This window comes from Nerophis lumbriciformis, linkage group LG10, assembly GCF_033978685.3.
Source record: "Nerophis lumbriciformis linkage group LG10, RoL_Nlum_v2.1, whole genome shotgun sequence".
Lineage (NCBI taxonomy): Eukaryota > Metazoa > Chordata > Actinopteri > Syngnathiformes > Syngnathidae > Nerophis > Nerophis lumbriciformis.
Genome location: NC_084557.2, coordinates 12,879,354 through 12,901,222, shown reverse-complemented (window position 1 = coordinate 12,901,222; position 21,869 = coordinate 12,879,354). Strand labels below are relative to the sequence as shown.

At 38.8% G+C, this 21,869-nt stretch overlaps 1 protein-coding gene across 1 annotated transcript; it reads right to left on the bottom strand.

Annotated features, from left to right (window-relative positions):
• Positions 1 to 972: 972 nt before the first annotated feature.
• On the bottom strand, positions 973 to 21,120 carry pllp (plasmolipin). The gene is made up of 4 exons (XM_061970256.1): positions 20,729 to 21,120; positions 9,822 to 9,995; positions 8,043 to 8,159; positions 973 to 2,993 (listed from the first exon to the last, which is right to left on the bottom strand). Exons 1-4 carry the CDS (start codon positions 20,891 to 20,893, stop codon positions 2,886 to 2,888), a joined length of 564 nt encoding a protein of 187 aa, XP_061826240.1. The 5' UTR covers positions 20,894 to 21,120; the 3' UTR covers positions 973 to 2,885.
• Positions 21,121 to 21,869: the final 749 nt, after the last annotated feature.

The window sequence follows — 21,869 nt, the reverse complement described above, 5'->3', positions numbered from 1 at the left end:
AAGTGATGTCAAGGACTATCCGTCCGTGGAGTTCCCACACTGCAAAAACTGAAATCTAAGTAAGATGAAATATCTCAAATAAAGGTGATATTTGCTTATTTTCTGTCTGATAAAATAATTATTCTCACTAAGCAAATTTTATGTTAGTGTTTTACTTGTTTTAAGGGTTTTAGTCCTAAATGATCTCAGTAAGATATTACAGCTTGTTGCTGAGATTTTATGACCTTTATTGAGTAAAACATGCTTGAAACTAGAATATCAACTGTTGCAAAGCTGTCATCAACACTCACAAGTATAAAACTACTTTTTTAAAGTTATAATTTCTTATTTCAAGCATGGAAAAAAAATCATGAATTTGACACAATTGTGTCTCATAATTAAAACAGATGGCAGCCAAATGGAATTTGCGGTTTTATTTTCAATGAAACAAGAGAAAAGATGTACTCATACAGTAGTACAGTTGGCACAGTACAGTAAACTGACAGTTAATATTTAAACATTTAACATGTGACATTTCAAACTATTTTGAACAGAAATAGTTCATGCAAATTCAGGTAAATTCTTCAAAATAACAATTAAAATTTTTTGGGCCGGGCTGTATATATGCGCACTAATTGACTGAAAGAGCACGCACTTGGCGCGATGATGTCATGTTATCGCTGGAAAAATGCATTTTTAGACAATATGATTTGCCTGAGCGGCTAGGAGACCCCGAGAGTAACAAGCGCTTGCCTTGTTGCCTTTCCATTAAGAACAATGAATTCGGTTTTTAGTATAAGTTTGCTGGTTTCAAGAAATGTAATGCCTAGTGCATATCATTATGTCAAGATAATGGCACTAGCATTTACTTCATTTAAGAATATTTTTGAACATATTGAGCAAAAAGGTCTCTTTTTTTTTTTTCTACCAAGAAAAGTGCATTTAATATTAAAGATAATATACTTATTTTAAGGTATTTTTGGGTTCATTGAAGTTAGCTAATTTGACTTGTTTTGAAAAGTCTTGACAAGCCAAATTTTCTTGTTCTATTGGCAGATAATTTTGCTTAGTTCAAATAAAATACCCCTCATTTTTGTATTTGTTTTTCTTGTTTTTGAACACTGACATTTTGCAGTGCAGACATATCGAACAATCGTGTACTCCAGACGTTTTTTTGTTTTTTTTCTAATGCATGATAAAACTTTGGGGTTTGATTTCAGTTCATTTCAATGGCAGTATTGATGTAGTGTTTTGAGTCAACAATCAACTCCCGCATCAGTCATACTGGTCATATCCTTGGCTCTAAGGCAAAGTTACAAAAAAAGACAAGTCAGAAATTGAGTTTTTAATGTTAGAGTAATTTTTTTATGGGCATCAAACATGAGAAAATATATCATCTCCCATCTATTTCCCTCTGCAAAGTCAGGCCTCTGGGAAATTTCCCTTAAGTTCAACTGCAAATGCTGACAGGTATTGACTAACCTAACATGATAAATGTGACTAACAATAGCACTCCAGCTCACAAAGCTATGTTAGTGTTGCTAACATTTGTGTCCTTTCCCACTCCTCTTATGACATCTATTACTCTGGGCAAGTGCACACAGTCCCAGTGTATGTGCAGTGCAACTACATTAAAAAAAAAATACACAAGTATAATATGGTCGCTTATAACAAATTGAGAAAGAGATTGTCCAGTCTTGTGTGCCGTGGGAGATTATCTAATTTCAGCTATTTGGGTTAAAAATATTTTTTGCAAACCAGTAATTATAATCCGCAAATAATGTGCCATTGTTGAGTGTCTGTGCTGTCTGGAGATCGGCAGACTTACCACGTTATTCTCTTCCATATCAGTAGGTGGCAGTCGGTAGCTAATTGCTTTGTAGATGTCGGAAACAGCGGGAGGCGGCGTGCAGGTAAAAAGGTGTCTAATGCTTAAACCAAAAGTAAACAAAAGGTGAGTGTCCCTAAGAAAAGGCATTGAAGCTTAGGGAAGGCCATGCAGAACGAAACTAAAACTGAACTGGCTACAAAGTAAACAAAAACAGAATGCTGGACGACAGCAAAGACTTACTGTGGAGCAAAGACGGCGTCCACAAAGTACATCCGAACATGACATGACAATCAACAATGTCCCCACAAAGAAGGATAAAAACAACTGAAATAGTCTTGATTGCTAAAACAAAGCAGGTGCGGGGAATAGCACTCAAAGGAAGACATGAAACTGCTACAGGAAAATACCAAAAAAAGAGAATAAGCCACCAAAATAGGAGCACAAGACGAACTAAAACACTACAAACAGGAAAAGAGCAAAAAAGTCCAAATAAGTCATGATGTGACAGGTGGTGACAGTACACCTACTTTGAGACAAGAGCTATAGTGATGCATGGTTGCTTATGGTTTAAAGTCATATCCAACAATTGCGACAACGACTTTTTATTGTCAACCGAGTTTCGTTTTTTAATGATTTCTGCTGGTGGTGTGCCTCCGCATTTTTTCAATGAAAAAAATGTTGAAAAACACTGCACTAAGCCTTCGTTGCACAAACATACTAGCTTTGTTAGACAAGGTCATAAGACTGTATTGGACAATATAGTTTACATACGAAATGTCACTTTCCATTTATTACAAGTAATAATCCGACGCATTGTCGATATTGCATTTATGACAACGCCATCTAAGTGGTTTCTGTACATCACATATTACTTCTACACTCATTGGTGGACAGAAAGCAAACAGTACATTCCAATGTGTTACAGTTGTAATGAATGATGTGTATCCAAGGGAGTGTCATCTGATCCAGGTTGAGCATTTTTGATCATCACATGACTCTTTGATTACATCGTATGAACAGGAGACTTTTCCAGTAATAAAACTGTCTTTTTTTTTTGCGAGGCTTTGTTGCGGTCCTAGGTGGGCACTGTGCTGGTGGCGGCGTTTCCTCCGTCTCCCTTCCAGTCCAAATAGGAGAAGAAAGCACTGCCGCCATATGCCACCGTCACGACGGCAGCGAAAAACTGGACGGGCAGAAAAAGATGACACAGGAGTGAACGGTGAGATAACTCGAGTTGTTAGACGCCGACTAAACAATACGGAGGACGGTGAAGTTTAACTTGACAATAATGGGCCTTTAACTGGAAACACGTGGCTGATAAGAATGTGATAATACAAGCCACCAAGGCTGCGTTTGTGTGTGACTTCTCGGACTTTAGCCTCAAACTATAAAACTGCTCGCTGCTTGTTTTTCCTCACCTTGACTATATTTGAGCAGCAATCCATCCCACATACCTTTTAATCTAAACCTGTCTTTCTTTGTCCCTCATGTTTGGCCACTATCTCACTACGCTGGTGAGTGATGACATTTTTCTCCCTAGAAAATTATGGAAATAGGTAATGAACAACAGTACAGGACAAAAGTTTGGACACACCTTCTCCTCATTCCAATGCCTTTTCTTTATTTTCATGACTATTTACATTTTAGATTGTCACTGAAGGCATCAAAACTATGAATGAACACATGTGGAGTTATGTACTTAAGAAAAAAAGGTGAAATAACCGAAAACATGCTTTGTATTCTAGTTTCTTCAAAATAGCCACCCTTTGCTCTGATTACTGCTTTGCACACTCTTGGCATTCTCTCGATGAGCTTCGAGAGGTAGTCACCTGAAATGGTTTTCACTTAGTTTTGATGCCTTCCGTGACAATCTACAATGTAATTAGTCATAAAAATAAAGAAAACACCTTAAAAAAGGGAAGGTGTGTCCATACTTTTGGCCTGTACTGTATATTAGGGTCATAAGAAGCCTTTGTAAATATCACTGATCTACATTTATGGTCCTTTTTGAACATGTTGAAAAGAGAAACTGGAAGTATGCACGTTCGAAATAAACTAAAGCATAACCATCACCATAAATATACAATGAGGATTCTCAGGATGTTGGCCTCTACTGTAATGCAGGAGTGCCCAAATTCAGATGGTTGTATCAAAGTTGTCCTTGTCTAAATCTACTAAAAGGTGCCCCAATCGTTTGTGCAGCAAACATTTTCTTTTTTGCCATTGGACAGTTTTTAATTTATTAAGGTTTTATAGTATTATTCTGTAATTAATGTTTTATTAATTATAACTACTCGTCGTCAAACTACTCTGTCAAAATCTCCTTAAACTTGTTCCATTCGTATGTCCTTCGTTTGTGCTTGTTTGTGCTGTAAACAATTTAACCAACTATAACTTAAAAACTATAACACAAAACCCAAAACCAGTGAAGTTGGCGCGTTGGGTAAATTGTAAATAAAAACAGAATACAATGATTTGCAAATCCTTTTCAACTTCTATTCAATTGAGTAGACTGCAATGATAAGATATTTAATGTTGGAACTGGTAAACGTTGTTATTTTTTTACAAATATTAGCTCATTTGGAATTTGATGCCTGCAACATGTTTTAAAAAAGCTGGCACAAGTGGCAAAAAGATTGAGAAAGTTGAGGAATGCTCATCAAACACTTATTTGGAACATCCCACAGGTGAACAGGCTAATTGGAAACAGGTGGGTGCCATGATTAGTAAGCCCAGGGACCCCACCCAATCAGGGGCGGTATGCAATGATTGGTGTTCATAGCCGTCAATCACAAACAACTCAGCTTCGTCTAACGCGGTGCTTCTCCAATATTTTCTGTTACGTTAATTGTTATAACTATACCTGTGCATAACATAGAGGCCCCACCCCACTATTTGAGAAGGACTGGTCTTGCGATTGTGTCGCCGGTGTGAAAGGCCACCGTACTACTACTGAGCTAAAAACACAGGCAGTCTCCAGGAATGCCAGCACTTTACTCAAAGTTGACTGGCTTCTATTACACTCACACAGACGTGCATGCGCCCGTCGCAAAGGGGATGTATTCAGGAACGAAATTATTTGTCAAATGATTGATATTTTTGCATTGTTGCCGTTCTGTTAAGTAAAATCGTTATTTTTTTCCGTCAAACTGTGTTTCCGCCCCCCAGTGCTTCTCAAACATTTTCTGTTACGCTTGATTGATTGATTGATTGATTGATTGATTGATTGAAACTTTTATTAGTAGATTGCACAGTACAGTACATATTCCGTACAATTGACCACTAAATGGTAACACCCAAATAAGTTTTTCAACTTGTTTAAGTCGGGGTCCACTCATGATACAGATATATACTATCAACATAATACAGTCATCACACAAGTTAATCATCAGAGTATATACATTGAATTATTTACATTATTTACAATCCGGGGTGTGGGATGTGGAGGGAGGAGTTGGGGGGGGGGTTAGGTTTGGTTGTTATCAACACTTCAGTCATCAACAATTGCATCATCAGAGAAATGGACATTGGAACAGTGTAGGACTGACTTGGTAGGATATGTACAGCAAGTAGTGGACATAGAGAGAGAGAGATCAGAAAGCATGAAAATAAGTATCTACATTTGATTATTTACAATCCGGGGAGGTGGGATGTGGAAGGGAGGGTGTTAGTTTAGGGTTGAAGATGCCTGGAGGTGTTCTTTTAGTGCGGTTTTGAAGGAGGATAGAGATGCCCTTTCTTTTACACCTGTTGGGAGTGCGTTCCATATTGATGTGGCATAGAAGGAGAATGAGTTAAGACCTTTGTTAGATCGGGATCTGGGTTTAACGTGGTTAGTGGAGCTCCCCCAGGAAGAGGAAAATATTCTGCCCTCCCTCGCTCCACCATGACTCTAAATAGTATAATGTGTCTATAAAATTGTTGTAACTATACCACTGCATAACATTTTAAGTTTATTACTATTTAAAAGAAACAACACACCAGTCTATCCTTGTCTCCCACCGTGGTTACTGTGAAGCCAAGCGCTACATACGTTTAAAAAACAACCATGTTCCCCAAGGTCACACCGAGGCCCCCCACTATTTGAGACGAACTTGGTTAAAGCAGCCCCAACTGCAGCCGTTATCAGTTGTAATTAGACATGTCCGATAATGTCTTTTTTGCCGATATCCGATATTCCAATATTGTCCAACTCTTAATTACCGATTCCGATATCAAACGATACCGATATATACAGTCGTGGAATTAACACATTATTATGCCTAATTTTGTTGTGATGCCCTGCTGGATGCATTAAACAATGTAACAAGGTTTTCCAAAATAAATCAACTCAAAAAAATGCCAACATGGCACTGCCATATTTATTATTGAAGTCACAAAGTGCATTATTTTTTTTAACATGCCTCAAAACAGCAGCTTGGAATTTGGGACATGCTCTCCCTGAGAGAGCATGAGGAGGTTGAGGTGGGCGAGGTAGGGGGTAGCGGTGGGTGTATATTGTAGCGTCCCGGAAGAGTTAGTGCTGCAAAGGGTTCTGGGTATTTGTTCTGTTGTGTTTATGTTGTGTTACGGTGCGGATGTTCTCCCGAAATGTGTTTGTCATTCTTGTTTGGCGTGGGTTCACAGTGTGGCGCATATTTGTAACAGTGTTAAAGTTGTTTATACAACCACCCTCAGTGTGACCTGTATGGCTGTTGACCGAGTATGCTTGCATTCACTTGTGTGTGTGAAAAGCCGTAGATATTATGTGATTGTGCCGGCACGCAAAGGCAGTGCCTTTAAGGTTTATTGGCGCTCTGTACTTCTCCTTACGTCCGTGTACCACTCCGTACAGCTGCGTTTTAAAAAGTCATACATTTGACCTTTAAAAACCGATAATTTCCGATATTACATTTTAAAGCATTTATCTCTAGTTGTAATACATTTTTCCACCACGTGTCAAGTTCGAACGATCAGAAAAAGTCGTAAAGTTTCTTCAGCGCAAAAATGATGACCAAAGTGGGACCAACTCTTGCAAAAAGAAGTGTGAAGTGAATTATATTTATATAGCGCTTTTTCTCTAGTGACTCAAAGCGCTTTTATATAGTGACACCCAATATCTAAGTTACATTTAAACCAGTGTGGGTGGAACTGGGAGCGGGTGGGTAAAGAGTCTTGTCCAATGACACAACGGCAGTGACTAGGATGGCGGAAGCAGGGCTCGAACCTGGAACCCTCAAGTTGCTGGCACGGCCACTCTACCAACTGAGCTATACCGCCCTAAAAAAGACAATTTTTTTAAGCAAATATATTTTATTACTACAAACCCCGTTTCCATATGAGTTGGGAAATTGTGTTAGATGTAAATATAAACGGAATACAATGATTTGCAAATCCTTTTCAACCTATATTCAATTGAATGCACTACAAAGACAAGATATTTGATGTTCAAACTCATAAACTTTATTTTTTTTTTGCAAATAATAATTAACTTAGAATTTCATTGCTGCAACACGTGCCAAAGTAGTTGGGAAAGGGCATGTTCACCACTGTGTTACATCACCTTTTCTTTTAACAATACTCAATAAACGATTGGGAACTGAGGAAACTAATTGTTGAAGATTTGAAATTGGAATTCTCTCCCATTCTTGTTTTATGTAGAGTTTTAGTCGTTCAACAGTCTGGGGTCTCCGCTGTCGTATTTTACGCTTCATAATGCGCCACACATTTTCGATGGGAGACAGGTCTGGACTGCAGACGGGCCAGGAAATTACCCGCACTCTTTTTTTTACGAAGCCACGCTGTTGTAACACATGCTGAATGTGGCTTGGCATTGTCTTGCTGAAATAAGCAGGGGCGTAGCATATTCAACTGAATATGGGTTGAAAATGATTTGCAAATCATTGTATTCCGTTTATATTTACATCTAACACAATTTCCCAACTCATATGGAAACGGGGTTTGTATTTATTTTTGTAAGCAGCCTGACCTGAGCCTTGTTCGGCATGTTGTATGTGCCGAGTTATGATCATTTTGATAAGTTTTAACTGCAGTAGATTATTGAATATGTTTAAAGTCGGGAGTAAAAGGACTAAGTGGTAATAGTTGCATGGGCCATGTGGTCAAAAAAGGTTAAGAACCCCTGGTGGAGCCCACCCACCCGGTTGACTAATTAATTGATTACGATGTGTGTCCCAATACTTGTGTCCATTTGTCAGCTGTTGTATGTGCAGGTGTCAGGTGTCACACTCACAGCAGCGGCGGCCATATGTCCAAAAAAGTAGCTTTTCGAGAAGGGCTGAACTGACGCAGCGTTGGCCAGGAAGGCTGTCAGGTAGAGGAGCGTTGCAACTCCATGGTACACCATCACCTGGTGGAGGAGACGTACATTGTCAGACATTTGAGTCCCCATGAAATCAAATGTAGAAAAGCACCATAAAATTAATTGCAATATACCCTCAGCCTTTTTACGGAACCAAGTGTCCTGCACATGGAGCTGCTTGCGTATATTTACATAAGTACAAACTACCTTTGACCAGCGGGAAAATAACATTTGTTGCCTGCGCCCGCTTCCTAAAATTAGCCGTGAAATATAATCATTTAAATCCTTTTTCGTGTTACTCCATATCCCAACTTCAAGTATATATATATTTTTTTTAAATGTTTAGTTAAAATTCACAATTTAGTGTCCATGGGCAGGATATGCGTGGCCTTAAACAAAATTTCATTTGTGGCCCCATTTTGGCCTTTAATATGACTTTTTTATCGTGTGAATGCATTATTATTATTATTAGACTCCTAAACCTACGGTCACCACTCTACATTTACATGAACTAAAAAACGAATTATTGACTTAGTTTGGTCGAAACTCGCTTTTTCAAACACATGTAAAGACCTTAATAATGTTTTTGCATGCAGCTTGTAATGTCTCCAACATTTTGCATGGAAAAAACTTTACTTCGGGGTTTTTCTGATTACTTCATTCATGTAGGGCAGAGGTGTCAAAGTGGTTTTCACTGAGGGCCACATCGCAGTTATGTTTGGCTCCAGAGGGCCGCTTCTAACAGTGAATACTATTATTATTACACATTTTTTGTTGCATTTTTAGTAGATTTAAAAAAAAAACTAAAGTGTAAAAAAAATATGGTAAGTTGCAATAATTTCACCTCAAAATGTAGTGTTTATTACTATAAATGGAAAAACAGTACTGCTGTTTATATGGGGGGGAAAGGCAGCTCAGTAGCCAGAATTTTACCAGAATTAGTTTTTGTTTACTGTGAATAAAAAAAACTGCAATTTTACAGTAAAAGTTTGGCACCTGAGCTGCCTTTTTTTTTCCCCCCGCAAATCAACAACTGTAGATTTTTCGGTGTATTACTGTAAATGCCAAAACGGCACCACAGTTTATTACAGTAAACAAAGGACAGTTTTTTTTTCATTGAGAGAAAAATGCTGTAAAAACCACAGTCATGTTTTATGTATAACTTGCTTTAAAATCATAAATAAAGGTGACAAGCAGATATTTAACTATTTGTTTTTATCTCACAAAAATAGTTTTGTAATACAGTGTATAATAACATAATTGGCATGATCAGATAATATTGAAGTTTAAATATGCACTTTTTTTCTGTCAAAATTGAAAGAACAAATGCATTTAGTAAAAAAATAAAAATAAATAAAAAAGTATTATTATTGAAACCCATTTTTTCCAGGCTTTTGCAGGCCTTGAGTTTAAAACCTGTGCTGAAGAGTGAACCATTTTACATTTGAGTTTCTTTTAGGTTACTTTGCAGGCCATGATTGAGCCTGCACTTGTGAGGTACATTAGTATAGAATAGACCAGTTAAACCCGTATCTACTGTAGGAGATGTATTTTTGACGTTTTCTGATTTACAGAAGAAACTATGTTTACAAGAATGGCAAGTTCCTTCCATTGGGATTTAATTCCACTGGTGGAGGTAAGTAGAACATTGTATCCGTCTGCCACTTCAACAGTACTGTGCTCTAAGTCCATTTTCTCTATGTACCGTACCGTGAGGGGCCACGGCACTGCGGAAAGTCTTGTCTGGACACGGAAGAGGATCATGAAGAACAGGACGGTGGTGAGAAGCCAGAAGGTGATGGCCACAAACAGCACCCAGCCATTGGCAGGCGCCCACATGTAAGGAGAGGCGGCTATCAGCGCCCAGTGGAGCAAGCCCAAACCCTAGACGGGTAAGAGATAGACACACACATCATAAACAAGGGCAAACAATTACATAACAATCAATCAATACATCTATGTCAGTCTTTCCCCAACATTTTGTAAATTTGGACTGCAACTAATAGATTGAATGGCTCATTAAACACATTACAATGGGACTGTGTGTGAACGTAGCTTGTCCTTCCAACTCTGTACAGTAAATGTCCAAAGCTTGCGTAGGCATAAAACAGAGCCGAGAATTTGTGTACAGTATTTTCCACACACAGTGTGTGATCTATAAAAACACAACCAGCAACCTGGCAAAAAGATACATAAAAAAACAAGGCAGCACTTGGATTTTTGCTCCTTTTATGATTTATTATGTATTTGATGAATATTAAATGTCAAATGATCAATGAAGATGTCAGGTTCAAACACTGATGACATCTATTAAACAAGACAAGAAGCAAGGAATTAAACAGAGACAGAATTACATTTGGCTCAATTGAGGAGAGACGTCTGGACTGTACTCTTGTACAATCTCACCACGCTCTGACGAAAGATTGTACGCATCCTCTTTTATTTGGACTTTCCCTGATTACATGGCAACAGCTGTTTCTAAGGGTAGGGGGTCGTAAACAGCCATCGCCTTTGAGTACAAAACAGTTTAAAGAAAAGGTCGGTTCAAAGAAAAGGTCGCCTGGAGGGGAGTCTGGTCCTGCTTCCTCTCCACTTTGTAGTTCTCGGGTCAAGACAAAATCTTTCTGTGTATTACAATACATCAAAGAAACCGAACACCTTCATGTTGCTTCCCATCCTACACAGTGGAGTTTTAAAAGCCTTCTTCTTGGTAGGATCAAAGACAGCTTTTGTGCTCTCGCCTTGAACTCATGGCAACACAAAGTTTTGTGATAACTTAGATACAATTATTCTGACAGTAATAATGACATGGGTTTAAGTTTAAAAGATATGACGTAGATTTTAAAATGCAAGTCGTTAGTTTTCCAGTGTGCCACTTTGTACAATTTATTAAAAAATAAAAGACATCTCTTTGTCACATATGTCCAATGAAATACCAAAATGTGTCTCAGCAAATTGTCAGCCCTCTGTGTGTAAAGTTAATCTTGTTCTAATTTCTGTGTTTTGTTGTAATTCGTACGGATACTTAAAAACCTTGTAAATGCCTGGATTTTAATGTTGTCTTTTCAAGGTTTGAAAAATGCTTGAATTTTTGGTGAAGTGCTTGTAAATGCTTGGAAATGTTCATCATATTTTTTGGAAGTCTGACTCAATAGGCTAATTATAAAATGAAAATAAATAAAATACATTTCCTTAAAAATGAAAGCCACACGCTTAATCTGTTGGCTTTGCACGAGGCCTTACATTAGGTTGTTACAAGAGGACAGTGGTGCATCGGTCCATCATGCCGGGAGGTTGTCGTTTTAATGAACATTGGATGGAAAATGACAAATACAAACTTTGGATAAAACGTGCACCAAACCCACGTGTAGCCTGCTGCAAAGTATGCAAAAAGGAAATCCAACATGGTTCGATGTATTTTCTGCTCCATTATTTTGGTTGTCTACTTAACTTATTTGACTACCTCAGTTAAAGCAAACGTTTTGTCCATCCATCCATCCATTTTCTACCGCTTAATCCCTTCGGGGTCACGTGGGGCGCTGGAGCCTATCTCAGCTACAATCGGGCGGAAGGCGGGGTACAACCTGGACAAGTCGCCACCGTTTTGTCATTTTGGTTAATTGCATTAAAATGGTTACATTCTTGGACTTGTTTGTACTGTGAAGGTCATGCACTGCAAAAACTGAAATCTAAGTAAGATGAAATATCTCAAATAAGGGTGATATTTTCTTATTTTCTGTCTGATGACATAATTCTTCTCACTAAGCAGATTTGATGTTAGAGTGTTTTACTTGTTTTAAGGGTTTTGGTCCTAAATTATCTCTGTAAGATATTACAGCTTGTTGCTGAGGTTTGATGACTTATATTGAGTAAAACATGGTTGAAACTAGAACAGGCCTGGGCAATTATTTTGACTCGGGGGCCACATTTTGAGAAAAAATGTGTCTGGGGGCCGGTATAGCTATGTTTAGGAACATTAATACAAAACCTCACAATGTCTGATTGAATGCTAAAAACGTTATGACAGACCGCCTTAAAAAACATAATGGAATTTTTAAATTTTTCTATGAACGATAAGGCACTGAATATTGACAAAATATGAATGTCACACCCCCTTTCGATCGACATATTTTACAATCAAGTGAAACGCAACAAAAATGCAACAAACAGTGAAATATGAACGCGAAGGGTACAAAATAAACCCACCTACAATCTGATATATCTGATATTTGCTGAATTTCTCCCAGGGATCAATAAAGTAATTTCTATTCTATTCTATTCTATATATCACTAAGCTTTAGAACTTAGTTGTGAAAATCTCCTTCCGCGTCTGTGGAAACGCTTCCCACCCACACTGCTTAGTGCCTCGTCTGAGCTGCTGTGACGTAGATTACCATAGTAACTAATTATATGACCATAGTAACTGGTATATCATCCATAAGCGCAGATTCCAACCATTGAAATACTTTGTATAGTTCAAGACTTACGGTCATTAGAAAACATCACTGCACATCATAATGGCAGCTACACTTTCCATCTTAAAGATCTAAACAAATTATTTGGGAATGTCCGGCGGGCCAGATTGAAAAGCTCAACGGGCCGCATGTGGCCCCCGGGCCTTCATTTGCCCTGGTCTGAACTAGAATATCAACTGTTGCAAAGCTGTGTCATCAACACTCACAAGTATAAAACTACTTCTTTAAAGTAACAATTTCTTACTTCAAGCATGAAAAAAAAATCATGATGCCGAGCGCATACCATTATGTCAAGATAATGGTATGCGCTTACTTAATTTAAGAATATTTTTCAACATATTGAGCAAAAAGGTCTAATTTTTTTTCTACCAAGAAAAGTGCACTTGTTATTAGTGAGAATATACTTATTTTAAGGTATTTTTGGGTTCATTGAGGTTAGCTAATTTGACTTGTTTTGGAAAGTCTTGACAAGCCACATTTTCTTGTTCTATTGGCAGATAATTTTGCTTAGTTCAAATAAAATACCCTTAATTTTTGTATTTTTTTTTCTTGTTTTTGAACACTGACTTTTTGCAGTGTGTAATGTATAATTTGTAAACTCTTTTCACAACTTAGAGCTGAATTAACATGATAGATTTTGTATTTTTTACACAACATGGTTGTATGCGTTTCTTGCTCTATTTTTTTTCGTTGTCTACTTAACTTGAATGGCAACCTCAGTAAAAGCAAAAAAAAAGTTAACTTTTGTGTATTTGTTAAGTTGTTATCATAGCCACAGTTATAAGGCTAGATATGCTTAATGAAAGGTGACAGAGGTGTTGGGAAACAAACAAAATATTTTCCTTTAATTTATTATCCTTATATTAATGTGGAACAGTTTTGTTAATAAATGAGTGCAATTGACGTTTTGAGGGTGCGTGAATTTTTATCACGTTATGCAGTTTACAAGCACAAATGAATCAATCCGTGCTGTTCGATGTCATTGAGTGCTGTAAGTAAGAAAAAAACGACACAAATGGAGACACGATTGCAAACACCAATGACATTGAATAGTCTACACTGAGAAACACTGCTTCTTTTTCTATGCCCCATTCAGTTCATGATAACTGCTGGTTCAATGTTAGGCTTAGGTTTTAGCATATTTTCCGTATTTTTCCTACGGACAGCATTTGGTGACCTCAAACAACAAGGCCATGGATTGAGTCCCACTGGTTTTCGCCTTTTGAAGCGTACTGGAAAAACTGGAAATTTGATCTTAAAAGTCCTTAAAAAGTGCTTGAATTTGGCCATGGAAAAGGTGTACGAACCCTTATTTATTCTTACAAGCGGCCATAACTGCAATGTTGCACTCAATGAAATTGATTTCGACACCCCTTCTCTAGATCAGTGTTTTTCAAGCACTGTGTGCCGTGGGAGATTATCTGATTTCACCTATTTGGGTTAAAAATATTTTTTGCAAACCAGTAATTCCATCCATCCATCTTCTTCCGCTTATCCGAGGTCGGGTCGCGGGGGCAGCAGCCTAAGCAGGGAAGCCCAGACTTCCCTCTCCCCAGCCACTTCGTCCAGCTCCTCCCGGGGGATCCCGAGGCGTTCCCAGGCCAGCCGGGATATATAGTCTTCCCAACATGTCCTGGGTCTTCCCCGTGGCCTCCTACCGGTCGGACGTGCCCTAAACACCTCCCTAGGGAGGCGCTCGGGTGGCATCCTGATTAGATGCCCGAACCACCTCATCTGGCTCCTCTCGATGTGGAGGAGCAGCGGCTTTACTTTGAGCTCCTCCCGGATGGCAGAGCTTCTCACCCTATCTCTAAGGGAGAGACCCGCCACCCGGCGGAGGAAACTCATTTCGGCCGCTTGTACCCGTGATATTGTCCTTTCGGTCATAACCCAAAGCTCATGACCATAGGTGAGGATGGTAACGTAGATCGACCGGTAAATCGAGAGCTTTGCCTTCCGGCTCAGCTCCTTCTTCACCACAACGGATTGATACAGCGTCCGCATTACTGAAGACGCCGCACCGATCCGCCTGTCGATCTCACGATCCACTCTTCCCTCACTCGTGAACAAGACTCCGAGGTACTTGAACTCCTCCACTTGGGGCAAGATCTCCTCCCCAAACCAGTAATTATAGTCTGCAAATGATGTGTTGTTGTTGAGTGTCGGTGCCGTCTAGAGCTCGGCAGAGTAACCGTGTAATACTCTTCCATATCAGTAGGCGGCAACCGGTAGCTAATTGCTTTGTAGATGTCGGAAACAGCGGGAGGCAGCGTGCAGGTAAAAAGGTGTCTAATGCTTAAACCAAAAATAAATTAAAGGTGAGTGCCCCTAAGAAAAGGCATTGAAGTTTAGGGAAGGCTATGTAGAACGAAAGTACTTTGTAACCCGTTCAGTTTTAAACAAAAACAGAATGCTGGACGACAGCAAAGACTTACTGTGGAGCAAAGACAATGTACATCCGAACATGACATGACAATCAACAATGTCCCCACAAAGAAGGATAAAAAAATCAAATATTCTTGATTGCTAAAACAATGTAAATGCGGGAAATATCGCTCCAAGGAAGACATGAAACTGCTACAGGAAAATACCAAAAAAAGAGAAAAAAATACTGCCAAAATAGGAGCGCAAGACAGGAACTAAAACACTACACACAGGAAAACAGCAAAAAACTCTAAATAAGCCACGGCGTGATGTGACAGGTGGTGACAGTACACCTACTTTGAGACAAGAGCTATATTGATGACCAACCGTTATGGTTTAAAGTCATATCCAACAATTGCAATTACGACTTTTTACTGTCAACTGAGTTTCATTTTTTTATGATTTCTGCTGGTGGTGTGCCTCCGGATTTTTTCAACGCAAAAAAATGTGCCTTGGCTCAAAAAAGGTTGAAAAACACTGCTCCAGATAATATGTATCGGATATGCTTTGGTGTAAATTTGGCTCCACATTCACTTTTGTAACCCGTTTTCTGAGTCCCACAAATTCAATCACGCTCCACTCTCCCGAGAAGTATCATAGTTTATCTTTTAAAAATGTAATTGAAAGACGAACGTCACCGCTTTTTATTGTTTTCCAGACACAGTCCAAAATAAACTTCATAAACATTACATAGATTCACCCTGTCACAACATTAGGTACACGTGCACACTCTTTGAACGATTCGGACTCTGCGTAAAAAAAAAAGAAGCTACTTTCAGCAAGATTTATGTCACAGCATGTCGCATATTGGTGGTGTTATTATGCGCATGCCAGGATTAGATGAAAACAATACTTTATCCTACTTTTTTGTGTGCTTCCTGATAGCCTGAAGGGAGGAGCTCCTCCCCCTCTGGCTGAGAGCTTTACTTGAAATGTCCAAATAAGTACGCCCGCCTCGCTGTGATGTCACGACGTAGGCAGACTGCAAAACCCCGCAAACAGAAGCATCCAAAACTGCGTGCAAGCTCACTCCCAAATGCATAAACCATGAGATTTGACGCTTTCACATTGTTTAACATGAGTATCCAACATTGTAACAACATTTACTCCTCAGAAAAGATTAATTTCATCATAGGCCCTACATATATTCCGTTCTTTTTAAATCTAATTGCTCATGCAAAATGACATCTGAATACTATAGATTAAAAATGAATGCTAATCAGTTGTGAACAATCTGATTGAAAATGAACATTATTTGACAGCCCTACTTTGAACACTAAATAACTTTTCACACCTGTTGAAGAATTTAAAAACAAATCCAATACACAATTCGCCCATGTCATTCATTAAAGTTATTATTAAGTAATAACTTATTCATATGATAGTGTGAAACGTGAATGTTGAGATGTTCTTAAAACATTGTCTTTTACAGCTAATAAATGTTTATCACTGCTCTTTCTATTTTGTTTCCGAATAAATTCACTTACAAACAGCTGACCTCCTGATTTTAAAGTTGGTAAATAGACTTTGATCCCCCCTGTAAAATAAAAACTACATTAAAGAAAATACAAAGTCCTGGGGTGGGATTTATGGCTCTGCTCTTTTCATGAGGCAATATGAAATTGTGGTGACCCTTTAGAGGAGTCATCATACAGTATTTAGGAATATACCACATCTAGACTAGGTCAGCAAACTACCTCTAATGTCTGTATTAAAATGCATTATCGGTATTTTTTGGTACCGGTTCCTAATTGGGTTGGTCCCGGAGGGCCGTTAAGATTCTTGACAAATGATAAGGTTGTCCGTATATTTTTTTTAAATCTAGCTAACCTTCGTAATTACGACACGCTGTCACATTCACGTCAGGTCCAGCTGCTTTGCACACAAAAAAGACAGGGGTAGGATCTGGTAATCAGCTTGAAGTAATCACAAATAAAGAAGCAACACCACACTAAAGTTTTTAACACTTCAATATTTCCTCTTCAAAAGTCCCTCAAAATCACGCACACTAATAAGAGTTAGTCAGTTTGAAGTGAACGCACTTCTAGTAATCCACAGGCCAATATTAATGCACTCTGAAAAGTTTAAAATTGAAGTGACCCAGTAATCCATAAAGTTGCTTTGAAGCAAGATAACATCCGCTGACAGGTCTCTTGTCGCCATCTGACATCACTCTATCAATCGCGCCGCGTTTACCTGGCATCAAAACACACCTTGCCTCAATGCACACCCACCAAACATACTAATTGATTGTATTGATTTATACGATATATATTTTATATAATATAACATGTAAAAGGTCTGTGCTCTGCACATGAATGCCATACATAAGTTTGATTTCGAGCTGAGTGTAATTGTAATGAATAAAAACAGTGATGGATCTGTATGCTCTTTACACGATGATGACATAACTTCGCACCTTACACTGGAAACATAGTTACCGCATTTTTCAGACTATAAGGCGCACTTAAAATCCTTTCATTTTCTCAAAAGTCGTAAGTGCGCCTTATAACCTATGTATACCTAACGTATGGAATAATTTTGGTTGTGCTTACCGACCTCAAATCGATTTTATTTGGTACATGGTGAAATTAAAAGTGGGACCAGTAGATGGCAGTCACACATACGACATACGTGTAGACTGCAATATAATGGCAGTCACACGTAAGAGATACATGTACTCTGCAATATGACTCAAGTAAACAACACCAAAATTGTATATGTTCCATTGAAAATATAGAACATTACACACGGCGCTCAAAAATCTATTGAAATGTTTTAGTACAACTTTGGTAAGCTATGAAGCCGCACCGCTTGATGGATTGTCCTGTGCTTCAACATACGAGTATTATTATGGTGTGTGTATAAGGTGAGACATATTATCTGGCGTTTTGTTTCCCAATATTGTGCAAAAGCAACTTTTCTTACCTTCTGGTGCCTGCTGATCTGTATTTGGGATCTGCATAAGTACTGAAAATTTGCGTGTGTCTGCCTTTGTAGTCCGTGTCCCTAAGCTTCTTCTTTTTCTCTATCTTCTTGTTATGGGACATTCATCCTCCGCTTTTGCCATTTCTAATATAAAGTAGTTTAAAGTTTTTACTTATATCTGTCAGTAAACTCGCAATGAAAGCGCTAAAACATACCGGTGTAGTGAGTTTACATTATTCACCCAAGGAACTTTACTTATTAGAGAGTTCCGGTCGGACGGTTTTTCACGGGACACATTTTTGCTAGTAAGCCACGGATGAGGAGATGCTGCTCCGTGATTGAAGTAAAGTCTGAATGTCATTAAAACAGTTAGCTCCATCTTTTGACACTTCTTCCACTCCCGTCCTTGCACGCTACACCGCTACAACAAAGATGACGGGGAGAAGACGCTGTCGAAGGTGAGCCACGTAAATAAGACCGCCCACAAAACGGCGCATCCTGAAGCGACTGTCAGAAAGCGACTTGAAGATGATCTGTAAAACATCATCTATGCAACATTTTGACCAAAGAACCACCATTACATGTTATGTAGACCACAAGGAAGTGTTTTACATTTATAAAAAAATATATATATGTATGACTCTTTTAATGTGTCCTTTTATCCGGTGTGCCTTTTGTATGAAAATAGACCCACTCATCGGCACTGCGCCCAATAACCCGGTGCGCCCTATGGTCCAGAAAAAAACGGTAACTTTTTAAAGCAGGTGTTGATAAACTACTTCCCTGCAATGAGATGTTCCATGATGTTGGTGCTGTACGAACTCTTGTGCTAATAAAAAAACGGTAATAAAAAAATACTTTTTTCACAATGTTATTTACGCTAAATTGGCCCTAGTGCAGTGGTTCTTAACCTGGGTTCGATCGAACCCTAGGGGTTCGGCGGAGCCTCCGCCGCGGAGGTCAAGACACACCCAACTCATCGTGTGAATTAAAACTTCTCCCTGTCGGCGTATTATGGATACCCCCAAACAATGTTCCCTCTAATTTTCCATCTGATTTGCAGGTGTGTAATTTGTTGTGAGTTCATATGTTGGTTTTGTTCTTTGAACGAGGTGATGTTCATGCACGGTTCATTTTGTGCACCAGTAAAAAAAAAACATATAACTTTGTCTTGAATTAGAATTTTTAATTTTTTTATTTTTTCACTAAAGGGTTCGGTGAATGCGCACATGAAATTGGTGGGGTTCGGTACCTCCAATAAGGTTAAGAACCGCTGCCCTAGTGTGAATGTGAGCGGGAAAGTTGTCTGTCTATCTGTGTTGGCCCTGCGATGAGGTTGTTATGAACTGGTCAAGGGGGTGACCCCGGGATGCAGAGACGGGAGGCAAGTTTGAAATACAAAAAGGAATACATTTAATAAGTCAAAAAGTGTAACAAAAAGCGATGGGGCAGAAGTGCACACCATGAATATTAACAAAACAGGTTCCTCAGTGGTTGGCAAGGGGAAAAGCCAGGGCGCACCAAGCACCGCATAAAGTCTTTGCTGCCTCAAGGAGGCTAGGGAACAAACACAAAGAAGTTAGAAATAACAGGACAAGGGAAAGCAACGTACCACGAGGCGAAGTAGGCGCATGCACGTGCGGAGTTCGGGAAACAATGACCAGCAAGGTCAAGCTGTAGGTGACGAGCCTAAATACTGGCGGGCTAATTGCGAGCAGGTGTGTCACCAGGTCCGCCCCTCGCCGAGGACGAATCACTAAAACACAGGTGCAGACAACAAAGAAGGCAGGAACACACTAAAACACAACAGAGGTGGCGACTTGTCCAGGGTGTACTCCGCCTTCCGCCCGAATGCAGCTGAGATAGGCTCCAGGGCCCCCCGCGACCCAGAAAGGGACAAGCGGTAGAAAATGGATTGATGGATGGATTTACACCAATTACATATAGAGCTGACAAGAGAACCGATGAATACCGGTATCGATATTGGTATCACTGCAAACAGTCAATTGAAACTAAAGGCACATTTTTTTGTACAGGTTGGTGTGATTTAGTTGCGAATGTGCGCTCCGTGGAAAAGTTATCGATTCTTCCACTTGCACGTGAATAATCACAAGCTGCAACCTCCACACCAAAGCAGGGTTGACAATGTAATGCGCTTTAAAGGCAACAAACGGCTGGCAAAGTGGCCGGTTTACTGATAAAGCTCATAAAGCATGACAAATGTTTAACAGCCTACACTTCAAACACCGCCTTGCACCCCCATGTACACATTTAAGTACAGTATGTACACATATAAGTACATTATATACACATATAAGTACAGTACTGTATATCCACACATATGTAATAATGGAATGATCCTGCAGGCTATTACCAGTATGTACAACTGTGCGTCACATGACCAAACATCCCGCATGTAAAAAGAAGTATGTCATTCATATTCAGCTATCAGCGTCCTCATTTCACGCACACTTTGTGGACACACATTCCAGCATCAGATAAGAGCAGGGATGTCCCAACTTTTTCCAGTTTATGGAAAGATTTCTCCGGCCATTAAGATGTTTAATTTCCCTTAAAAAAACAATACAACATACTGTAAGTATGCAAAAAAAAAAAAAAAGTCTGTAATATATTATATTTAGTTAAATGTATTCTTTGTAGTACTTATCTTTTTAAAATATTACTTATTATATTTTTATATATTACGTTTAAACAAGTATTTAATTCAAAAGCAAACAAAGATGCTGATATGAAGCATTTTTGCAGCTGTAGAAGAAAAAGCCCACTCACTATTTGAGCCATCATGAGCACAGATGGGATGCTCCTGACAAAAGACATGTCCATGTTGCTGCTCACGTTAGCTGCCACCGCTCTCAGGCTGTTGCCCCCCTGCTGAGTGCCGTGGGAGTTGGGGGGGCTGGTCTCCGTGGTAACCTTAGATGGGAAGTCTGCCATGATCGTGTGTATTAATGTAAAAAAATGTAATCCTTGTGAGGAACGGAATGAAGATGCAACGATAAATGCTGAATTGGCGGTGTTAGGTATTGACTTCCTGCGTGGAGTTCAAGTCCAATAGTCGAAGCACATCTAAGAAACAATAAGAATAAAGAAAAAAATGAGCAAAGTAAAGGAAATTCTAACAGGTAATCTTTCCAAATCCGTTGTCGGGTGTTCAGTGGAGGGCGGACTTCCTCTCACTGTCAGTGACATCTTCTCTGTTTGCTTCTTCCCTCTGGCTCCTCCCAAGGCCTGGACACTCATTGACATGTTTGACAAGTGGGAGGAGGACATGCCAGAGAGAAACACAGCGTCACCATTTCATGACCTTTTTTTTTTTTTTTTTCTTTACACACACCTCATATATGTCTTTAGTAGAAACGAGTTACATTGACTTTGAGGGATACATTGTACTTTTTCATTGCAACATAGTAAACGAGTATTTTTCAAAAGAAGAATCGCTACACTGCAAAAAGTCAGTGTTTAAAAACAAGAAAGAAAAAAAAATTAGGGGTATTTTATTTGAACTAAGCAAAATTATCTGCGAATAGAACAAGAAAATTTGGCTTGTCAAGACTTTCCAAAACAAGTAAAATTAGCTAACCTCAATGAACCCAAAAATACCTTAAAATAAGTATATTCTCACTAATAACAAGTGCACTTTTCTTGGTAGGAAAAAAAAATAGACCTTTTTGCTCAATATGTTGAAAAATATTCTTAAATTAAGTAAATGCTAGTGCCATTATCTTGACATAATGATATGCGCTCGGCATCATGATTTTTTTTTCATGCTTGAAGTAAGAAATTATTTCTTTAAAAAAGTAGTTTTATACATGTGAGTGTTGATGACACAGCTTTGCAACAGTTGATATTCTAGTTTCAAGCATGTTTTACTCAATATAGGTCATCAAATCTCAACAACAAGCTTTAATAT